This window comes from Microcaecilia unicolor, chromosome 3, assembly GCF_901765095.1.
Source record: "Microcaecilia unicolor chromosome 3, aMicUni1.1, whole genome shotgun sequence".
Classification (NCBI taxonomy): domain Eukaryota; kingdom Metazoa; phylum Chordata; class Amphibia; order Gymnophiona; family Siphonopidae; genus Microcaecilia; species Microcaecilia unicolor.
The window spans coordinates 207,635,876-207,656,674 of NC_044033.1; the positions used below are offsets into that span (position 1 = coordinate 207,635,876).

Sequence of the window (20,799 nt, forward strand, 5' to 3'; positions counted from 1 at the left end):
GGATGACTTCCCTATGAGGAAAGGCTGAAGCAGCTAGGGCTCTTCAGTTTGGAGAAAAGACAGCTGAGGGGAGATATGATAGAGGTCTATAAAATAATGAGTGGAGTGGAATGGGTATACGTGAATCGCTTGTTTACTCTTTCCAAAAATACTAGGACTAGGAGGCTTGCAATGAAGCTACAAAGTAGTAAATTTAAAATGAATCAGAGAAAAGTTTTCTTCACTCAACTTGTAATTAAACTCTGGAATTCATTGCCAGAGAATGTGGTAAAGGCAGTTAGCTTAGCGGGGTTTAAAAAAGGTTTAGCCAGCTTCCTAAAGGAAAAGTCCATAGACCATTATTAAAATGACTTGGGGGAAATCCACTGCTTAGTTCTTGGATTGTTGAGTTTATCAAAAACTCAGGGGAACGCCTAGGTGCCTGGAAGTTAATTGAGGGGCGGGGGGCACAGGGTTGAAGGTTCTCCTAGGGCATCACATACCCTTGTACCGTCCCTTTTACTACCCCACCCTGCACACAAAACTTGTCAACTGATGCAGGGAATGGTTTGATTAACTTTCCCTCTCCCAGACTCTCTGCTATGCTGTTAATGACTATTGTTTACAGCCTTGAGTTATTTTATCTGTGACAATGCACTGGTGCAACTCACCTTCAGTCTGATTGGTCTGAAACATTATTGTGGACAGGACAGACAATGAGTTATACTGGAGGAAAAACAGGTAATGGTTTCTGTCCCACCAGTAATCAGGACCCACTGCTTTCTTCACCCACTCAGTTCGGGGCTCCAGTCTCTCAGTATGGCTGTCAAACCATTCCACAAGGATGTCGTCCAAATACACAACAGCGATAAAATATGGGATGTTGGGCTCTGCACCAAGGATGGTTGTAGTGAAGTATCTCAGAGAGTGATTCCCTGGCATGAGAGAGAGAAAGAGGGACAGAGAGACAGAGAGGTGTCAGCAGCTTCACATCAAATCCATAAACTAATACGTGTACCTGAATGTAACTCACCTTGAGTTAGTACTGAAAAAGTGTGAACAAAACATCCCAAATCCAAATAAATTAAAAATATCTCCTGCTAGAACTTTTCCTGGAGGGGGGTGGGGAATAAAATAAATTCTACCCTTCCTGTACACATTGACTCTCACAAAGGACTAAAAAGTCTAGGAGTCTGGGAGTTTGGGACTGCCGAACCCAGACTAACTCTGCAAACACTGAAATCCTCAATTAACAGGGCGCTTCCTTCTGTAGCCCACCCCCTCTCACTGCCAGTATGAGTGGGCACCCTGATGCCACCCCAGTCTCCCTTTAGTTCACATTCACCACGTAAGCCACATTGAGCCTGCAAATAGATGGGAAAATGCGGGATACAAATGTACAGTATATTTTTTTCTAGAGAAAAAGGTGCCGATACTTAAATGCCAATCCACCCTTTAGCGGTGGGGTGATCACTGAGGGACCCACCCCACAATAGCCAGGCCCCCTGCAACCAGTCACAGAATCTATGACAAAGGCAGAATTGGTGTGTGCAGCCTGAGCTCTTTCAGTAAAACTTGGGGACCATGGGTCAAATTTAGCAGACAGTAGAAAAGGTGTCGGTACTCAGTACCCCCCAAAGTACCCCCTCAAAAAAAGCCCTGCAAATGTAACAAATAAAAATGTAAGCCCTGCCTGGTGAAGTCACACACTGACACATTTCAAATGCCTTTTTTTTTTAACCCTCTCCACTCCTGTTCTTCTCCCCTCAAAAACAATACAAGAGCTGACAGAAGCATCCGACCTTTACGTGAGACTGTCTTCTCACTGGTACAGCACTGCGTATACCTGGTAGCGCTATATAAGTGTTAAGTAGTAGTAATAGTAGTAGTACTCACCAGATAAAACTCCCTGAGCGCAGAGGCTGCCCAGAAGCAGCAACAGTGGCAGCTGCATCTTGGCGCAGAGATCCCCTCTCCAATCACTGCTACAACTGGCACCCCGGGATCCCCTATGCCAGCAGTGGGCAAAAGGCTGCAGCTTTATCCCAAATCAACAGGCTGGTGTGACAGTTCCACTGGCAGTTCCACTGTTGGAACTGGTGGAGCAGTAAGAACAGTCAGTGCAAGCACACAGTTTATGAATTCACTATCAGACGGGCATTATTGTGCCCAGGTCTGGTTGTGCCAGCTCTTCCAGCAGTTAAGTCCTAACAATATAGCTTGTGTTATCATAGCCAAAAGTTAAACCAATTAATTTCCACATTTCCTAATACTTTCCTCCTCACTCACAGGCAGGGTCCAGCAAGTGCTTTGATACTTGTGCGGGTAGGGAAGTCCCGAGGGGAAAAGTGTTATTTGTTTACAAGTAGTACTGAAGTGGCTTAAACAGGTAAAATCCGACCAAATCGGAAAGTTTCTGGTCCAGTAGGGCAGGGAGAGCAGTGTCTGTCCACTCTCAAAGGTTGACATAGTACCAGCTTCAAAGGAGATGGTCAGAAATCTGGGGCGGGGGGGGGGGGGTATTTGATCAAAGCAAAATCCGATTTTGGAGTGTTCTGCCACTACATCAGATCAGTCAGTCACATCCATTACCGGTTGGGTGCATCAAAATGGAGTTACTGCACGGCTCCCGCGTGGCTTTGCAGTAATTTCATTTTTGCTGCTCGGCCCCAAATTTTTATTTTCTGCAGTGCATATCAGATGTGCGCCAAGTGGCATTTGGCGCCTGTTGGTCATTACCGCCCGGTTACCATGTGAGATTTTACTGTTCAAAACACAGCAGCCAGGCTTATATTTGGAAAAACGCGATTTGAAAGCGCCAAACCCCTATGAGAAAAACTGCACTGGCTCCCAATCAAAGAACGTATTGCGTTCAAAATCTGTACCCTGGTTCATAAAATCATCTACAGCGAAGCCCCAGGATACTTGACAGACCTCATAGACCTACCAACCAGAAACACATCAACATCAACACGAACATACTTAAATCTTCACCACCCAAGTTGCAAAGGACTCAAATACAAATCAACCTATGCATCCAGCTTCTCCTATATAAGCACACAACTATGGAACGCATTACCAAGCGCCGTGAAAACAACATACGACCACCTAAACTTCCAGAAATTACTAAAAACTAACCTGTTCAAAAAGGCATACCCTAATGATCCAACTTAAATGCCTTAACCCTGCAACACAACGAAACCAAAGCTCGTACTGGACATAACTTAACTCTTCCTCCTTACGATTCCCCAATGTGTCTGTCACACATGGACTTTAATCTTCCATAACATCACTCTGTATTTGTTCATACCGGAATTGGCGAACGCCTTTATGGTACTATGTTAGCCACATTGAGCCTGCAAATAGGTGGAAAATGTGGGATGCAAATGTAACAAATAAATTTTAAAAAATGGCTGATGGTAAGGTCTCAGACCCAAAATGGGCGTGTGGCAATTTTGATTTTGACACATGTCCATTTTCGGCAAAAATTTTAAAAAAGACCTTTTTTTACAGGTGTGATGAAAAATGATTCTGCGGGCGCCCAAAACCCGCGCCTACACTACCGCAGGCCATTTTTCAGTGCACCTTAGTAAAAGGACCCCTTGCTTAGGATGATTGACCAGCTGCTTGTCAGCCGGTTGGATTTCTGTCATTCGCTGTAGCAGGGTCTTCCCAGACTGTCACGGGCTGCTGTTATTACAGAGCACAACTGCCAGACTTCTGATGGGGATAAAGGATCACATTGTTCCCCTATTGAATGAACTCGGCTGGTTGTCAGCGGTATATTGTGTAACTATGCCATCCTATACCTAACACATTTATGAGGATCACAAGCTCCTTCCAACAGGATCCATTAACTGTCCCAACATTCACACCTAAACGATGAACACCTATCAGAGCCGATGCGAGTGTGATAGGGTACCCTAGGCGAACTGTCAGCCTTACACCCTTCCCCCTCAGTTAACTTTCAGGCTCCCAACCTGCGGACCTCCCCCCTCCCCCACAGAGGGATTTTGATTATTGTAACTCACTCTATAAATCGTTTACGTTGAAAGACCTCCACCACTTGCAGGCCTCCACCCCCCCACCCCCCCAGGAATTTGATTATTGTAACTCACTCTATAAATGCTTACATTGAAAGACCTCCACTGACTGCAACTTGTTCAGCATATGGCAATTAAACTCATTCATGGTGCTCGGAAATATGATCATGTTACATTCTTATTACAGTCTTCCCACTGGCTCCCACTCCCCTATAACATCTTACTTTTGATTTTCAAAATAAGGTCTCTTTGAAAGTAGAGCGAATTTGGAAAGTCAAGCTTCAGCAGTTCCATAATATGCCATTTTTTTTTGCGGAGAAGCATTTTTCTATTTCTGTCCAGTTGACGTTGAAACATCAAATGCTGCAAAACGTTGCTGCTAAAATTATTTTTCACCTTAAAAATCTTGATATGGCTTTGGCCATAGACACGCCTGAGTTGAAAAAATATTTTCAAAACAGGTCCTTCACACAGAGGGAAAGGGAAGCAGGCTAGGGGGCTTGCTTCTGGGATGGTGGGAAGCAGGCAGGCCCTCTCAGGGGAGCCTCCAATGGAGTCGGGTCAGAGCTTTTCCTCCAGCGGGGCAATGCAAAGAGAGAGGGTGGGGCTAGCAGTAATTCCTGCGGTTGCTGTTGCAGTTACCGCAGGAGCTGGAGTTGGTGTGATTGACAGGCCTGAAACTGAGGGAGTGCAAGGAGGGGCTGCCCTGGGCAACAGCCAAGATGTGGGATGGATTGAGGGTGTAGCATGGCCTTGTGGGCCTTGGGGTTGACTGCAGATCGATCCATAGACTGGAGACAGACATGGGGAAGCCACTGCTTGCCATGGGATTGGTAGCATGGAATCTTGCTACTCTTTGGGATTCTGGAATCTTGCTATTTTTTAGGATTCCAGAATCTTGTTATTTTTGGAGTTCTACATGGAATGTTGCTATTCTTTGGGATTCTGGAATCTTGTTACTTTTTAGGATTCCAGAATCTTGTTATTCCTTGGAGTTTTACATGGAATGTTGCTATTCTTTGGAGTTCTACATGGAATGTTGCTACTAATTGGGTTTCTGCCAGGTACTTATGACCTAGATTGGCTACTGTTGGAAACAGTATATTGAGCTAGATGGACCATTTGTCTGACCCAGTATGGCTATTCTTATGTTCTTATATTTTAATAGCATTGGCAACCTTTTCAGGCGCATATTCATTTGAATTAGCTTGTTTGATATTTAAATTATTTGACGGTACTTGTCCAGAATATTTAATGTGTCTGTTTTCATTTCCTCTTCACCTTAATATTCCGCGAGCAGGGTCTTCCAGGGAACTTTTGTTTTTCCATCCTTCTCTGGAATTCAAGAAATGTTTGTAAAAATCTCAGATTTGGAGTGCTCTTCCACCTGCATTGAAAATGTAATCTTCTTATTTTAACTTTTGAAAGGCGTCGAAAACATATTTAATTAGGAAATATCTATTAGTATACATTTCTGTACTGTAATGCAGTGTTTTGTCATCTGCTTTGAAGCTTTTTTGGGAGCTGGCAGAATATAAATATCATATCATATGATAACCATCCTGTATAATAATTTAACATGCCCTGTAAACAATGCAACTGTGTCCATAGATGTCGGCTGTAGATACAGCCGTAGCTCAAGAAGCCTCAGTATCAAGCAGTGGTGTAGCCAAGGGTGAGCTCAGGCCTACCCAGTAGTAACATACCTATGATGCAGCTGGCAGGGATCCCCAAGCCCCACCATCTGAAAACTCCCAACAACTGTCCCTCCTGCATACCTTGTAAATAGCAAATTTGCGCCTGCAGTGAGCAGCAACTGATGCATACTGCTCGCACTGGCCCCCCAGCCTTCCCTCTGACATATTCCCGCCTCTGCGGAAACAGGGGGTAATCAGGCATCACTGCGCACTGCCTGGTTACTGCCAGAGTATTGAGGAACCCTTACTGTCACCGCTCTCCCCTGCATGGGGGGGAGGGGGGGAGAATTTGCAATAACTGAAAATACAAGTGGTAAAATGGGCCACAGTGGTTTACCAAGAATAACTGGGTAAACCACATGGGCTCAATTGTTTTTTTATGTCATTATGTCTGTCAGGGGTGTAGCCAGACGTCCGTGGGAGGGGGGTCCAGAGCTCGAGGGGAGGGGGCACATTTTAGCACCGCCCCCCCCCCCCGCCGCCATTGCTGCCCCCCGTCTCTGCCGACCCCCTCCCGCCTTGAACTCTCCCCCGCCGCCGCCTACCTTTGGTTTTGCTGGCGGGGGACCCCAATCCCCGCCAGCTGACGTCCTCTCCGACCGTTCTGCTGCAGTCAGACTCAGAAAATAAAACGAGTGCGCATCCATTTTCGGCCTGAGACCTTACCGCCAGCCATTGACTTAGCGGAAAGGTCTCAGGCGCTAACTGGATGGTAAGCGTTCAGCGTGCATAAACTGCCGATTACCGCCAGGTAAGCGCCACACAGTAGAAATTAGAAAATATTTTCTACCGGGCGTTTTGGACGTGCGTCAAAAATGCAATTACTGCCCAGGGCACATGGTAGCCCGGTGGTAATTCTAATTTGATGCACGTTGGACACACGTAAGTTCCTACGCGCCTTTGTAAAAGTGCCCTTAAATTAGCCATAGAGGATGTGAAGGCAACTGAAGATGGCCACGCTTCAGTTATGAAAGTATTTCATAGATATCACCCTCTAATAACTTTAGAATCTTTGCCAAATATGGCACAGATTGTGGATCAATGTATGCAATGTGATTCTATATCCCTGCCATCTGGTGTATATTCAAAATAAGGGTAGGAGCTGTTTAGGAACAGGATTATAATCAGCACCTTTGAAAGGCATAATTGAACGGGGTGCCCAAGTTTTCCTAAGGGCGTCCCCGCAGGATGGCCCCGTAAAGGGTCGGGGAAACCACTATTATCGAAACAAGATGGGCGTCCATCTTTCGTTTCGATAATATGAGGACATCCATCTCAAAAACGACCAAATCCAAGCCATTTGATCGTGGGAGGAGCCAGCATTTGTAGTGCACTGGTCCCCCTGACATGCCAGGACACCAACCGGGCACCCTAGGGGGAACTGCAGTGGACTTCACAAATTGCTCCCAGGTGCATCGCTCCCTTACTTTCGGTGCTGAGCCCCCCAACCCCCCCCCCAAACCCACTCCCCACAATTGTACACCACTACCATAGCCCTAAGGGATGAAGGGGGGCACCTAGATGTGGGTACAGTGGGTTTTGGGTGGGTTTTAAAGGGCTCACATTTACCACCACAAGTGTAACAGGTGGAGCGGGATGGGCCTGGGTCTGCCTGCCTCAAGTGCACTGCAGCAACTAAAACTGCTCCAGGGACCTGCAGACTGCTGTCATGGGGCTGGGTATGACATTTGAGGCTGGCATAGAGGCTGGAAAAAATATTTTTAAAGTTTCTTTTACGGTGGGAGGGGGTTAGTGACCACTGGGGGAGTAAGGGGAGGTCATCCCCAATTCCCTCCGGTGGTCATCTGGTCAGTTCGGGCACCTTTTTGATGCTTGGTCGTGAAAAAAAATGGACCAAGTAAAGTCAACCAAATGCTTGTGAGGGACGCCCTTCTTATTTCCATTATCGGCCAAGGACGCCCATCTCTTAAGCACGCCCCAGTCCCGCCTTCACTACGCCTCCGACACGCCCCCATGAACTTTGGTCGTGCCTGCGACGGACTGCAGTTGAGGGCGCCCAAAATCGGCTTTCGATTATGCCGATTTGGGCGACCCTGAGAGAAGGACGCCCATCTCCCAATTTGTGTCGGAAGATGGGCGCCCTTCTCTTTCGAAAATGCCCCTCTTTGGGTGTGCATTGGACAGTTACTATAAATCTCATCCTCTTGAAGATCTCTGATGGAGAGCCATTGATTTTGTGCCATCTAATATTTTAGCAGGAGATCATGATTATCAACTACATTTTCAAGAGTAGTGTTGCATATATAGGGTCTGATATTCAGAAAGTACTGATCTCCTAAGTTAGCCTCTTAAATTTGTGCTCTATTTTCAGCCGAACTTAGGGGCCTTTTTACTAAGCCACGTAAGTGTCTACGTGTGCCCAACCTGCACCAAAATGGAGTTACCACGTAGCTCTCGCGGTCATTTCATTTTTGGCGCGCGTCCAATACGCGCCTCTGAAAAATATTTTTTTATTTTCGGGTGTGTGTAACAGACGCATGCCACGTGGCATTTGGCATGCGTAGGTCATTACCGCCCGCATTCTTTACCGCTAGGTCAATGGCTGGCGGTAAGGTCTCAGACCCAAAATGGACGCGTGGCAATGTAGATTTTTGCCACACATCCATTTTCAGCAAAAAAAGGCATTTTTTTGTAGGTGCAGTGAAAAATAATTCTGCACGTGCCCAAAACATGCGTCTACACTACCGCAGGCCATTTTTCAGTGCACCTTAGTAAAACGACCCCTTAGGAGTCTAATTCTGCAGCTGAAAATTCATCTTAATTTGGGAGCATAAAAGTTGTGCTTATAAGTTTAGACCTGACACTCGTTTGCCCAGACTTATGAGCCTAGGGCTGAAAATCAGAGCTAAGCTCCTAACTTTTCCTTTCCCTAAATCTGCCCCGTTACCACCCACTTTCACGCTCTGACATTTTTTAGTGAAATTTTGAGTAAACATTTAGGTACTGAGACCTCATAAATTTTCAAGGAGTCCAGCTCAGGGGCGTAGCTAGGCATAGCTGCCGAGGGGGGGGGGCAGGGGGGACGAAATTCTCCGGGCCTCCAAGAGGGGCCAGGCACCGCAGTCCCACCCGCCCTCCATCGTCGACCATCTGCCACCAGGCTGGGCCCCCTGCATTGAAATCACAGTGCCTCTCACCTCCATGTGAAAGTGCTGCAGGCAGTAGGGCAGGCTTCCTTCCCTCCCTGTGTCCCGCCCTCGTCTGACATAACTTCCGCAAGGGCGGGACGCAGGGAGGGAAGGAGGCCCGAAGGGAAGCGATCTGCTGCCCTACTGCCTGCAGCGCTTTCACACGGAGGTGAGAGGCGCTGTGATTTCAATGCAGGGGGCCCGGCCCGGTGGCAGACAGAGGGGGGGGGGGGGTGGGGGCAGGGCCCCGGGGGTGACGACCTCGGGGGGTGGTGGTGGGGGCGGGGCCCCAGGGGCGGCCTTGGCCCGGGCCCGGCCCAGTCTCTCGGCGGCCCTGTAGCTAGGTGGGGCCAAGGGGGCATGGGCCCCCACAGATTTAGCCCTGGCCCCCTGATTTCACCCCCCTGCCGTTGACCCTCCCCCACCACATTCGACCCCCCCTCCTCCGCCATTGCCGTCAGGTCCCCAACCTCCGCCAGCCGAAGTCCTCTTCAGCGCCAGTCTACGGCATGTTGCTGATCTGGATTCTGTTTCTGTGAGTCCTGACGTCCTACATGTAGGAACGTGCAGGACGTCAGGACTCACAGAAACAGAATTCAGATCAGCGAACGTGCCAGACTCGTTGACCGGCACTGAAGGAGATTTGGCTGGCAGGGGTTGGGGACCCCCACTAGCAAAGGTACCTGGCGGTGGCAGAGGAGGGCTGGCAGCAGCCGGAGGGGGGGGTCGAGGGAGACGGGGGGGGGGGGGTGGCAGCACAGGGGGGTCAAAGGTGGTGGGGAGGTCTGCGGTGCTGGGGGGACTAAAATGTGCCCCCTCACCTCGGGCTCTGGCCCCCCCTCCCGCCGAAGTCTGGCTACGCCCCTGGTCCAGCTTATGAGCCAGATTCTCAAAGGGGATCTTTTACTAAGCTGTGGTACGAAATGGCCTCAACTCGCCCTTATCTGGTTCTTTCCCCTGTGCTTAGGCCACTTTTCTGCAGTCACAAAAAAGACCTTTTTCCACTCAGCTCTCCAGACTTAGCACACAGCCTTTTTCCTGTCACCTTTTCAGCCAGTGTTCTTCGTGTGTGGTAGAGAATGACACGGGGACGAGGACCCGCAGTAACCACGGGGATGGGGACGGAACCTGTGGGAATGGGGAAAAACTTTGTCCCTGTGTCATTTTCTACTTTGAAGCCTGTTAATGACGATATTTTGATTTTTTTTGAAAAATAAGCAAACATTCTGGCCACAACTAGCAAAATTTGCATGAGGGATCCTATACTTTCCTGCTACCAGCACATCTTCTAAGAAGACAAGTTGCATGGAAAATTTAGGAGCTTAACTCTGATTTTCAGCTCTAGGCTCATTAATCTTGGCAAACAAGTGTCAGGTCTAAACTTAAAAGCACAACTTTTAAGCTCCCAAATTAAGATGAATTTTCAGCTGAAGAGTTAGACTCCTAAGGGGTCATTTTACTAAGGTGCACTGAAAAATGGCCTGCGGTAGTGTAGACGCGTGTGTTGGGCACGCACAAATTATTTTTCAGCGCACCTACAAAAAAAATGTAAAATGAGTTTATCTTGTTGGGCAGACTGGATGGACCGTACAGGTTTTTATCTGTTGTCATTTACTATGTTACTCTTTGGGGTTCTACATGGAATGTTGCTGGTAATTGGGATTCCGGAATCTTGTAACTCTTGAGGATTCCAGAATCTTCAGAACTTTTAGTACAGGAACAGTGCTGGGCAGACTTCTACGGTCTGTGCCCTGAGAATGGCAAGGACAAATCAAACTCGGGTATAAAGTATCACATACCATGTAAAATGAGTTTATCTTGTTGGGCAGACTGGATGGACTGTACAGGTCTTTATCTGCCGTCACTTACTATGTTACTATATCTGCTGGTTTCTTCCCCATTTCGGTGCCTTCCATCCATTAGAATGCTTTTCCACGTCTAACGTTCAGCACCTGCTACTGGCAGAGCTGGAACCATTATGACAACACGTATCCTTTTACGCTGATCAGACTTTTATTACATGCTATTTACATACATATGCGGTCACACGATTAAAGACCCATCGACATGTACTTTTACAGGATCGTTTTAGGAGGGCTGGTGTTGAGGAGATTGTAATTGTTAAGTTTAATTATCAAAATCTCAGGGCCTAAAAATTCACCGAGGAAGCACTGGCCCTGCTCTTCAGAACAACAAAACTCCAACTGGGAAGGGAATTTCTCATATGATATGTCTCATGTCTTCATATAATAGTCAAGAGATAAACAAATGAATTTCTGCATTCCATCATTCTTTCTGCTTATCCACAAGTGGGGAAATGTAGGTACTTTGATCATTGAGCAGGTAGGACAGTCCCGTGTATGATTTCAGGTGTAGTGGAATGGCTTATGCCAGTATGTGGTTCAGTGGGCAGGGAGAGCATCATCTCTCTGCCTCTCAGCAGTTGGCAGAAAAATTTGGGATTTAGCTCATGTATTTTTCAGTATTGGCATTGGGTCAGCACAAGTTACGTTTAAACTCCTTGAGCCCAGAGGCTGCCCAGAAGCAGCAGTGGGTACATCCTCTCTCTGATCACTGGCCCTGCATCGATTGGTAGGAAAGACTTGGTTATAATGATTTGCCGGTTCTCTGTCAGCTGTTGGATTTCTGTCATTCACTGTACCAGAGTCTTCCCAACCGGAGTCTGATGAGGGTACAGACAGTTATTACATAACACGGCTGCCCGACTTGTAATTCTCCTAGTGAAGAACTTGACTGATTGCCACTCGGATACTGTGTAAAGTTCAAGCAATTAGCTCTGACCCTTTGATTCCTTCATGTGACTACAACAACCCCATCCTATATCTTTCAAATGTACAAATGAGTTATGCCCCAGGGAGGGTCACATTGTAATATATCATTGTAATTATGCCATGTGACAACTATGAAGGCAGATCACAATCAGTTTTCTAAGGACCATATATCAGCTAAATCAAATTTCTACAGTCCCAGATATTCATTTTTCTCTTGTCTCACCCTAATTTCTTCACCAAAACAGTTCTTAAATCATATTCTTAGAAAGCTTTTTCCACCCTTGCCTCAGTGGTGCTTAATTGTCCAACAATGACTTTTGGCAATCATATTAGCACTCAAATCTTCATAGGCTTAATCTTTATATTTAAATATGTTTAATGTACTTACCTTTTCGGCCTTTTCAAACATGGGGACTCAAACACTGCCCGACATGCATGTTTCGCCACCTGGCTATATCAAGGGCTTCCCCTATAAAACAATAAGCAATTAACGTCTCAGCCATATAGTGGGAAAGATAACAATTCTACCTCCCCTCCCCACAGCATTTTCTACCCAAACATATCATTATTACCCTTATGCCGTTCAACCGTCACCTCGACAACATTACTTAGGAAAACTTCCTGTCAAGATGGCCACGGCGTCTTATCTAAACCTATTTAAAGGATCGTCATCATGACATATCCAGGAACCCCAGCTCCCATTGGACAGAATCGAAAACTATAATCGGAGACCTTTAAATTAAGGAACTCCACTCTAATTCAGCGTTTAAACCTCGTGGACTTACAGTATTTAACCAATAGATATGTGACAATGTAAAGCACACTAACCCTGTATTATAAGTTACAGTTCCAGGCTGCAAACATTTTGGCCGGTCCTGGATTTGAATTTACACCCCAATGCACTGTGGGATTTTTAGTGCCTGATCCTGCCCACTGAAATCAGTACTGCAGGTCCCATAATACAGCAGGATGGGGCGGTCAGAAATGCAGGACTGTTCCAAAATCTCCAGCCTGCAACTGGGTAACTTGGCTTTTCTGATTTTCAGGATATCCACAATGAATACACAAGAGATAGGTGTACATACCCTGGGAATAGTACATGCGAAATGATCTCATGCATTTTCATTGTGGATATCCTGAAAATCTGACTGGCAAGGGGGTACTCCATGACTGGACTTGGGAAACATTGTCATAAGGAACAGGTTAGTCCAGTCTAGTTTTGCCCTATTGCATAGTTCTGATTGATCCAGTGAAGTCCCTAAGGCAGTGTTTCCCAAGTCTGATTGGCTGTGGGATTACCAGCAAGATAGCCAGTTTAGAAAGCCTACACCAGTGAAATAAGCAGAGTTGTGATGAGAATGACAGACCCATCCAGCGAGCCGGGTCCTAGAGGACAGTCTAGACAGTCCCTGTTTATGAATGTACATCCCAGTGCATTGTGGGATCTGTAGTAGGCCAGCTGTTCCATTTCCATCAATACTAATGTTCCCAAAATACACAGGGTCAGGGGCAAGTCAGTAGCAGCCAAGGAGGTTTGATAACAGGAGACGGCATGAGCCTATCTGGCCCAGTATGTGGACTGAAGCCAGTAGGTAGAGCTTGTCACCCTATCAATTTAATGGTTTTGGGTGTACCAAGATGGTGGTGGCTGCATTGGGGAGAATTAAACCCACCTTGGGTGGAGTAGGTGGAGCCTTGTGACATCATGCCGCCTCCTGTTATCAAACTTCCTTGGTAACAGCATGGAGTTTTTCTTCCAGAGTTTGGAGTATATATTAGGAAGGGGGTGGGGGTATTTTAGATTTAGATTGTGTTTCTGTGATAGTATGGTTAATAATTATGTATGTTTTTAAATTGCAAACCGTTTGGTTTAAGCAGGTATAAATGTTAACAAATAAATAAATAGATTTAAAACCCTGGTAAGGAGGTTGTGCCCCTCCAATCAGCTGGTGCTGTGAACCAACATAACTGCTCATTAGCTGAGGACTCCAACACATGATTCCCCTTCTATACCTGAGACTTTAGCTGGGAAAGCTGTTAATAACCTTTGGGTGGGGTTTAGGGGCATCCACCCCCTTTTCCTTATAGCTTGGATCTTCAAGCAAGTGGAAAGACTGTGTAGTGCTGAAGGTACTGAGGATGGGAGATGAATGGCTGTGGGTGGGTAATTCAATGAGAGAGAGAAGGGAGTAGATCTCATGCGTTACTGAGGATAAGAGATCTGCGGTAATGGATAGGAGAGAGAAAGAGAGAAGGGGTGGCCTTCATATGTTATTGAGGGTGTGAGATCTGGGGTGGTGGGTGAGAGAGAGGTGCAGTAGACGTCATGAGTTGCTGAGGCTGACTCTCTGCGAGATAGTCTTGTGAGCTCAAAATCTGAACATCCAGACTGTTTACTATCTCCAGAAATATTAAGGGAGTAGATAAAATGACTACTTTTGGCTGTGAAAGTGGAGCTACAATAGTCTTGGATTCCAAAAATGAACTTAACTTAATTTTAAGCCAAAGTTACTCTCTTCTTGTTTCTAATTTTCATTAGTGATGTGATTTTTTCCTTTGGTATTGTGCCTTGGACAAGAGATTGGATTATATAATACTAGTAAGAAAGGCCTGTTTCTCAATCAAATGAAACCGGTGCTAGCAAAGGTTTTATCTATTTGTTTTGACCTGAACTGTTTTAATATATGTTTTTGTGTTCTCTTTGCACTAAACACCTTTTTCTTTGAGCTTCTGCTCTTTTTTTTTTTTCCTTGTCTCTGTGTTGCTCTTCATTTTGAATAGTTGTTTTTTGTTCTTTCTGCCATTGTGTGTGACAGAGTTTGAAACAGAAAGAGACAGATTTTCATAGAAAGTTTGTTCAAATTGTGAAATTGTTTAGTTGTTTTTTTTTTTTTTGTCTTTTTTTGTGAGGGATAGTGTATATGTGAAAGAGAGAGTGACTGAGTGTGATACAGTCTGTGTATGAGAGAGAGTGTGTTTGAATCTGTGTGTGTGGCTGCGAGTAACAGACTGTGAGTGTCACAGAGATCTTGTGTGTCTGTGAAAGTGATATAGTGGGTGGGAACTGAGACGATGGGGGCGACGTGTGTGTGTGTGTGTGGGGGTGAACAGTGTGTGTTGTGTGTCACAGAGAGAGATCGTATGTGTGAGACGGGAGTTTTTCTGACAGGGTGTTACATTTTTTTTCTCTGTCAGAATGATGGGGGAGGTTTTAGATATTGTGTGAGTCAGTAATTGTGTGTGTGGGGGGGGGGGGGTGAACTGTGTGTCACAGAGAGAGATCATGTGTGTATGTGTGAGATAAGGGAGGTTTTCTAACAGGTTGTTACATTTTTTTTTCTCTGTCAGAATGACTGACAGAGGGGAAGGTTTTAGATGTTGCATGACAGTGTGTGTGTGTGTGTCAGTAATTGTGTGTGTGGGGGGTGAACTGTGTGTGTTGTGTGTCACAGAGAGTGATGGTGTGTGTGAGACGGGAGGTTTTCTGACAGGGTGTAACTTTGTTTTTTATCTGTCAGAATGACGGGGGGGGGGGGGGAGGTTTTAGATGTTGCATGTGTGTGTGAGACAGGGGAAGTTTTCTGTCAGGGTGTTACTTTTTTTTTCTCTGTCAGAATGACAGGTTGGAGTGATGGGTTTGTTGAAGTTTTTGCGGGGCTGAACATCGCGTTTCCTGTTGCCTGGTTTCCAGTTGTGAATTGTTTTTGTGTGGTTGCCATTTTTTAGTGGCAGCAGGCTGGCTGACGGTTTCTTGTTGTTTTGCGGGGCGTGCTGCAGGTGGACTCGCAGTGCTGGGCGGTTTGGCAGCTTTGTTTTTTTTGCCGGCTGTCGCTTTTGACTTGCAGCGGTTGGGCAGGCGATCTGGCGGTTTGTTTGGGTTTTTTCGGGGCGGGCTGCAGGTTGTCTCGCGCTCCTGGGTGGGTGGGCTGGCGTTTGTGTGTGTGTTCCTGTGCGGGCAGGCTGGCGTTGGCGTGCTGTATCGCGCTGCCTAGAGGGAGACGTGGGCGCCGAGCCGGGGACCCTCAGCTGCACACTGTAGGAAGCGCGGGGCAGTAGCAGTGGTGACAGCCATTGGCGCATGAAGATTTCGAAGTGGCACAGGAGAGAGCGGCTCGTGAGCCAGGAAGTCTTCCTCTGGTTTTTGCTCTTTTTTTCTTTGCTTTTATTTTCCCTGTACGTTTGATGAAGCTGCCTGGGCCTGCACTGCAGTTGCTTGGGCTCTCTGGATGACGTCATCTGAGGCTTCAGTCCCAGGCACAGCCAATCAGAATGGAGGCACGGACCCAGGCAGCTTCATGGAACGTTCATGGTGCAAATTATTATATAGGATTTTGCTTATGTTGTTATGCATACACTGGATAAGTAGGTCTCTACTAGGGTGTCTGTGTGGTTGCTGTCCATTGCCTACTGTTGCTGGCTGATCCCTTTTCTGGCATTTTGTGGTATGAATTTAAGAACTGGGCTTGTTGTAACTTGCTCATCATAGAGGAAGGAACTTAGTTTTTCCCTTAGAAAATAAATGCTGATGTGTCTAAACCAAAAAGCCCTGTGACCCAGCTCTGTAGCATAGTGATGGGGTTTCTGTTTGTGTCTTAAGATCATTTAGTTCTTAAAACCACTCCTTCCCCCCCCCCCCCCCACTAAAAAAGTCAACACTCCTTAGGTGAGTCACTTTCTTTCCCTGTGCCCCAGACCCAATACCTTGTGACCTTCCTCCTTCACCCATGGTACAACCTTTTAACCTTTCTTCACTTCTTCCCAGAATGCACCCATGTTGCCCAGGCGGCGGTCCAAGGGGTTCCTGCTGGATGTGGTCAGCAGAGGGACAGCCTTTGTGGAGACCTTGCAGCAGACTGGCTATCCCAAGGTGGGTGCCCTGAATGGGCAGGATTTCGATTGGATGTTTGAATGCTTGGAAGCGGAGCAATTCCTGGAGTGGTTCTGTCACGGCGTGGATGAGGGCAGCTTGCTGGACACGCAGCGCAGGGAGGAGTACGAGGCCCTACTGGAGGCTGGATATCCCATTCTGGAAGGGCCAGCGCTGGAGGAGGTCCTGGGTACCTGCAGAGAGCCACTAAGGTTGAAGGGCCTACAGCCATTGGAAGAGGAGGAGAAGAAGCCTCTGGAGACTCTGGAAGAAGAGCTGCAGCAGCTTCGCACCACCCGAAACCTTCTGCTGAGGAATCGAAACAAGCTGCAGGTCCGGGCATCACAGCTGAAGCATAAACAGTGCCGCTTGAGTGCTGAGGAGGAGCTGTTGACCAGGGCTCTGAGAGAGGTCATGTGGACCCTGGAAGAAGAGGGAATGAAGATGGATGCAGCTCTTATGAAGTGCCGACAGAAGGTGCTTCAGCTGGTACAGCACTGCTCTTGCAGGGGGGAGGAGGTGGATGGAGGCACCCTCCTTCCACTGACCTCTGGTCTGGCACTGGACCTGTATGTGGAACTGGAGCAGAATCATGAGGATGATATGGTGCAGAAAGCCAAAGAAAAGCTGCATAGGCTGGCAGAGGTCACAGAGATTCCAGTTAGGGAAGCGCTAGATGGCAGCCATACTAATAGGAAGGAAGCCCTGTGGGAGGAGCTCAACCGGCTACAGCTGTGTCATGTCAGCGGGCAATGGGAGCGCCTCTCCCTGCAGGTGGAGCTGCAGAGCACTCGGGCTGGACTGCAGTGGGCTGAGAGAGAGAAGGTATAATTCTGTCTCATGGTACAGATCTGAACTCCAGTGCTTATACACCCCCTGACTGCTTGGGTACTGCAGAGTGGAAGTGGAGCACAAAGCTCAGGCTGTGTTCGTCATTGCCGCTTCCCTCCCCACCCCCAATAATACTATTGGACAGTCACATTTTGGTATTAGAACCAGATGGGGAAGGAGAACAGGTGTTTTTGTCAGGGGGAGATAGGCTAGGGGTAACTTCACTGGGATAGGTAGCTATAGTGTTGTAGATCTAAGCCAGTTCTGATTTTGTGGCTTTTTCTCTGTGTGGGATTTCTCTCCATGTATCCCTTAGGTGCTGACCAGCATGGAGGATCCCAGCAGCCAAGTCTCATGGCTATCAACACAGCTGCCGGCACTTGAGCGGGATCTAGAAAGACTGAAGGGGGAGAGGCTTCCGCCCCTGCTCCGAGACAACACCCACTGCTTTTCCCTCCCTGTTCTGCAGGGAGACATGGACATGGAGGACTTGTGGCTGCAGTATGTCTCCTCTCTGCAGGAGCAGGTGACGGCCAGGCTCCTGCATCGGTGGTCCCGACAGGAGATCCTCGGTCTGGCCCTACAGCTGGAGTGGAGGGACCACCGACTCACAGCCAGGCTTCTGGAAGAACTGCAGGGAATGCTAAAAAGCCATGAGGGGGCACTGCAGGATAGACTGACCACCTACGGAGACCCCAAACTTTCCAGCAGGCGGGGATCCAAGGTCCGCATTGCGACCCAAGACCACACAGCTTTGAAGTAAGTCTTTCTCTGTAGCCTCTTGCTGTCTCGCTCCTGTCTCTGCCTTTGGAGGATGTTGGGTGATGCTCCTGCCTCTCTCACGCTGCCTCTCCCTCCTGTTTCTCAGGCTGTGGGAGATGCTGGATGACCCCCCAGATCAGAAACAGCTCTTTCAGAAGTATGACAGCCTTTGTCTGCGAGGCATGTGGCTGAGTGAGGAAGTGACATGTCTGCAGGAGAAGCTCAGAGAAGGGGTCCCACAGCTCCCAGCTCTGGAGAGGGACTTCGAGGCCTTTTACAGCCTGATGTATGGAGACTCAAAGCGGCTGATGCTCAATGCAAAGGTATATAATGTTTTCTGTTGTTGCTGCCACCTCATAAGTACATAAGTATTGCCATACTGGAACAGACCAAAGGTCCATCAAGCCCAGCATCCTGTTTCCAACAGTGGCCAATCCAGGTCACAAGTACCTGACAAGATCCCCAAAAAGTACAAAACATTTTATGCTGCTTTATACCAGAAATAAGCAGTAGACTTTCCCCAAGTTCATTTTAGTAATGGTCTATGGACCTTTCCTTTAGGAAGCTGGCCAAACCCTTTTTTAAACCCCGCTAAGCTAACCGCCATTACCACATTCTCTGGCAACAAATTCCAGAGTTTAATTACACATTGAGTGAAGAAGAATTTTGTCCGATTCATTTAAAATTTACTATTTTGTAGCTTCATTTCATGCCCCTTAGTCCTAGTATTTTTGGAAAGAGTGAACAGACGCTTCACGTCTACCCGTTCCACTCCAAAAAGTGGGTCCCTGAGCACTGCAGAAAATCCTACCCTAGAGGTGCAAGTGTTAAGAGATGCAGCCTCCCCCAGGGTGTAGTGGCAGAGCAGTGCTGGAAACCTTCCCCTGATGAGGATTGAGATGGGAGTATACAGTACAGGCCATACGCTGTGGGGTACTGGTTCCGGAGTACCCCTTCCCAGTCATGTTTTCAGAACAGTGGCGTTCCTAGGGGGGTGGACACCCGGGGCGGACCCCCCCCCCCCCGGGTGCACGCCGCTGGGGGGGGGGTGCCGCAGCGCGCGCCTGCTCAGAGTTCCCTGACTTCGCGCGTTCGCTGCAGCTCCCTCTGACCCGGAACAGGAAGTAACCTGTTCCAGGGCAGAGGGAGCTGCAGCGAACGCACGAAGTCAGGGAACTCTGAGCAGGCGCGCGGCGCGGCACCCCCCAGCGGCGTGCACCCGGGGCAGACCGCCCCCACCGCCCTCCCCCTTGGTACGCCACTGTTTCAGAATATCCACAATGAATATACATGAACTTTGACTTGCATGCACGGCTTCCATTATATGCAAATATTTCATGCATATTCATTGTGGATGTCCTGAAAAACTGACTGGCAAGGGCTACTCTAGGATTGGCTTTGGGGCTCACAAGATTATAGAGGTTGCAGGGTGCAAGGGCTGTGTGCTGTATAGGATAGCTTAGTTCCAGACTGAGAATAGGGGGAAGGGAGGGGATCACCAGCCTCCAGAATGGAAGGCTCAGGGCAGGGCAGGTGTCCCAGTCCATGTGATTATGTTTTTACAAGATTGGTCTGGGCGGGGTTGATCGATTCTGAGTTAATTTATCAAAATCTCAAGGGCGGCTTAGAGGTCTGAAAACTGATCTTGGCTACAAGGACTGAAGGTTTGCCAAGGGCAGCTAATACCTGACCCTGATCCCCAGTTCCAGACTGTGAGTCTTGGTTGGGGGAGGAGGTGATGAGGTTGCAGTGCCAATCACAGACTGTTATGGGGCGGGGAGGGGATGCTGGGTGGTATGCTAGCCCTAGACTAACTGAAGCTCAAGTGGAGGGAGGGGGGAGGAAGAAGAGCACCATTATGTATGGTAGATATCCCAGCCTCATAATGAGGTTCATGGAGGGCTCATGTGCTATGAAGTGTCCAGATAAAGGCTATGGGGGAAGCGGGGGTCATGTGGGGTATCCTAGGCCCAGATTGGAGTTACAGGTAAAGGGGCCCTGGCGTTAAGGAGTGGTCACTGTAGACTGTGAGGCTTGAACTGGGGCAGATCCATTCTACCAGAGGGAGGAGCATTACAGGGGTTGTGTGTTAGACAGAGGTGAACATTCTGTGTGTAACTTTAATAATTCTTGCTGTGACAGGAGGTGTCGGAGTCCATTGAAGAACTGGATGCTGCAATCTCACAGCTCCACCAGTCTGTGCTCACGATCCAGTCTAACCTGAAGGTGAAGAACCGCTCGCTGCTGGACCCCTACGCCCGGGAGGAGCGCAATCTCTATACCTACTTCTTCCGTGACCCCGACCGGCTGAGGGAGGAGGTAGAAGCCCTGGAGCAGAGGGTCTGTGAATTCTCTGAAGTACCGGCCTAGGTGGAACTCCTAAATCCCAGATTATAAAGCTGTAAATAAAAAAAAAAACCACAAAAGAAATCAAGAGCAGTCACTATGCAGTCTCTCTCTTTCACTTGTACATGTTACTATCCTTGAGCCTGGTCGGTATCAACTTTCAGGATCCTCTAAGGAGGGATCTAGAATTTGGTAGCTAAGGTTTAATGTTAGAGAGGGAGTGAAATACTTTTTTTTTTTTTTTTGCACAAACAAAGAGCGTGACCTGGGCATAACTGTTTTTGATCCTAAGGTGGCCAAAGGGGTAGAAAAGTTGATGGTAAAAGCCAGAAG

The 20,799-nt window shown here is 47.7% G+C and overlaps 1 protein-coding gene across 1 annotated transcript; it reads left to right on the plus strand.

The window, feature by feature from the left end:
- The first annotated feature begins 16,431 nt into the window (after window positions 1-16,431).
- LOC115464335 (HAUS augmin-like complex subunit 3) lies at window positions 16,432-20,624 on the plus strand. The gene is made up of 4 exons (XM_030194724.1): window positions 16,432-17,352; window positions 17,675-18,117; window positions 18,227-18,443; window positions 20,263-20,624. Exons 1-4 carry the CDS (start codon window positions 16,432-16,434, stop codon window positions 20,488-20,490), a joined length of 1,809 nt encoding a protein of 602 aa, XP_030050584.1. The 3' UTR covers window positions 20,491-20,624.
- The last annotated feature ends 175 nt before the right edge of the window (window positions 20,625-20,799 follow it).

Excerpts from the sequence above, each read along its gene's own strand:
- LOC115464335 (XM_030194724.1), top strand. The coding sequence starts at position 16,432 with ATGTTGCCCAGGCGGCGGTCCAAGGGGTTCCTGCTGGATGTGGTCAGC. Across the intron at positions 17,353-17,674 it reads AGTGGGCTGAGAGAGAGAAG|GTGCTGACCAGCATGGAGGA; the intron begins GTATAATTCTGT and ends TGTATCCCTTAG. Across the intron at positions 18,444-20,262 it reads GGCTGATGCTCAATGCAAAG|GAGGTGTCGGAGTCCATTGA; the intron begins GTATATAATGTT and ends TTGCTGTGACAG.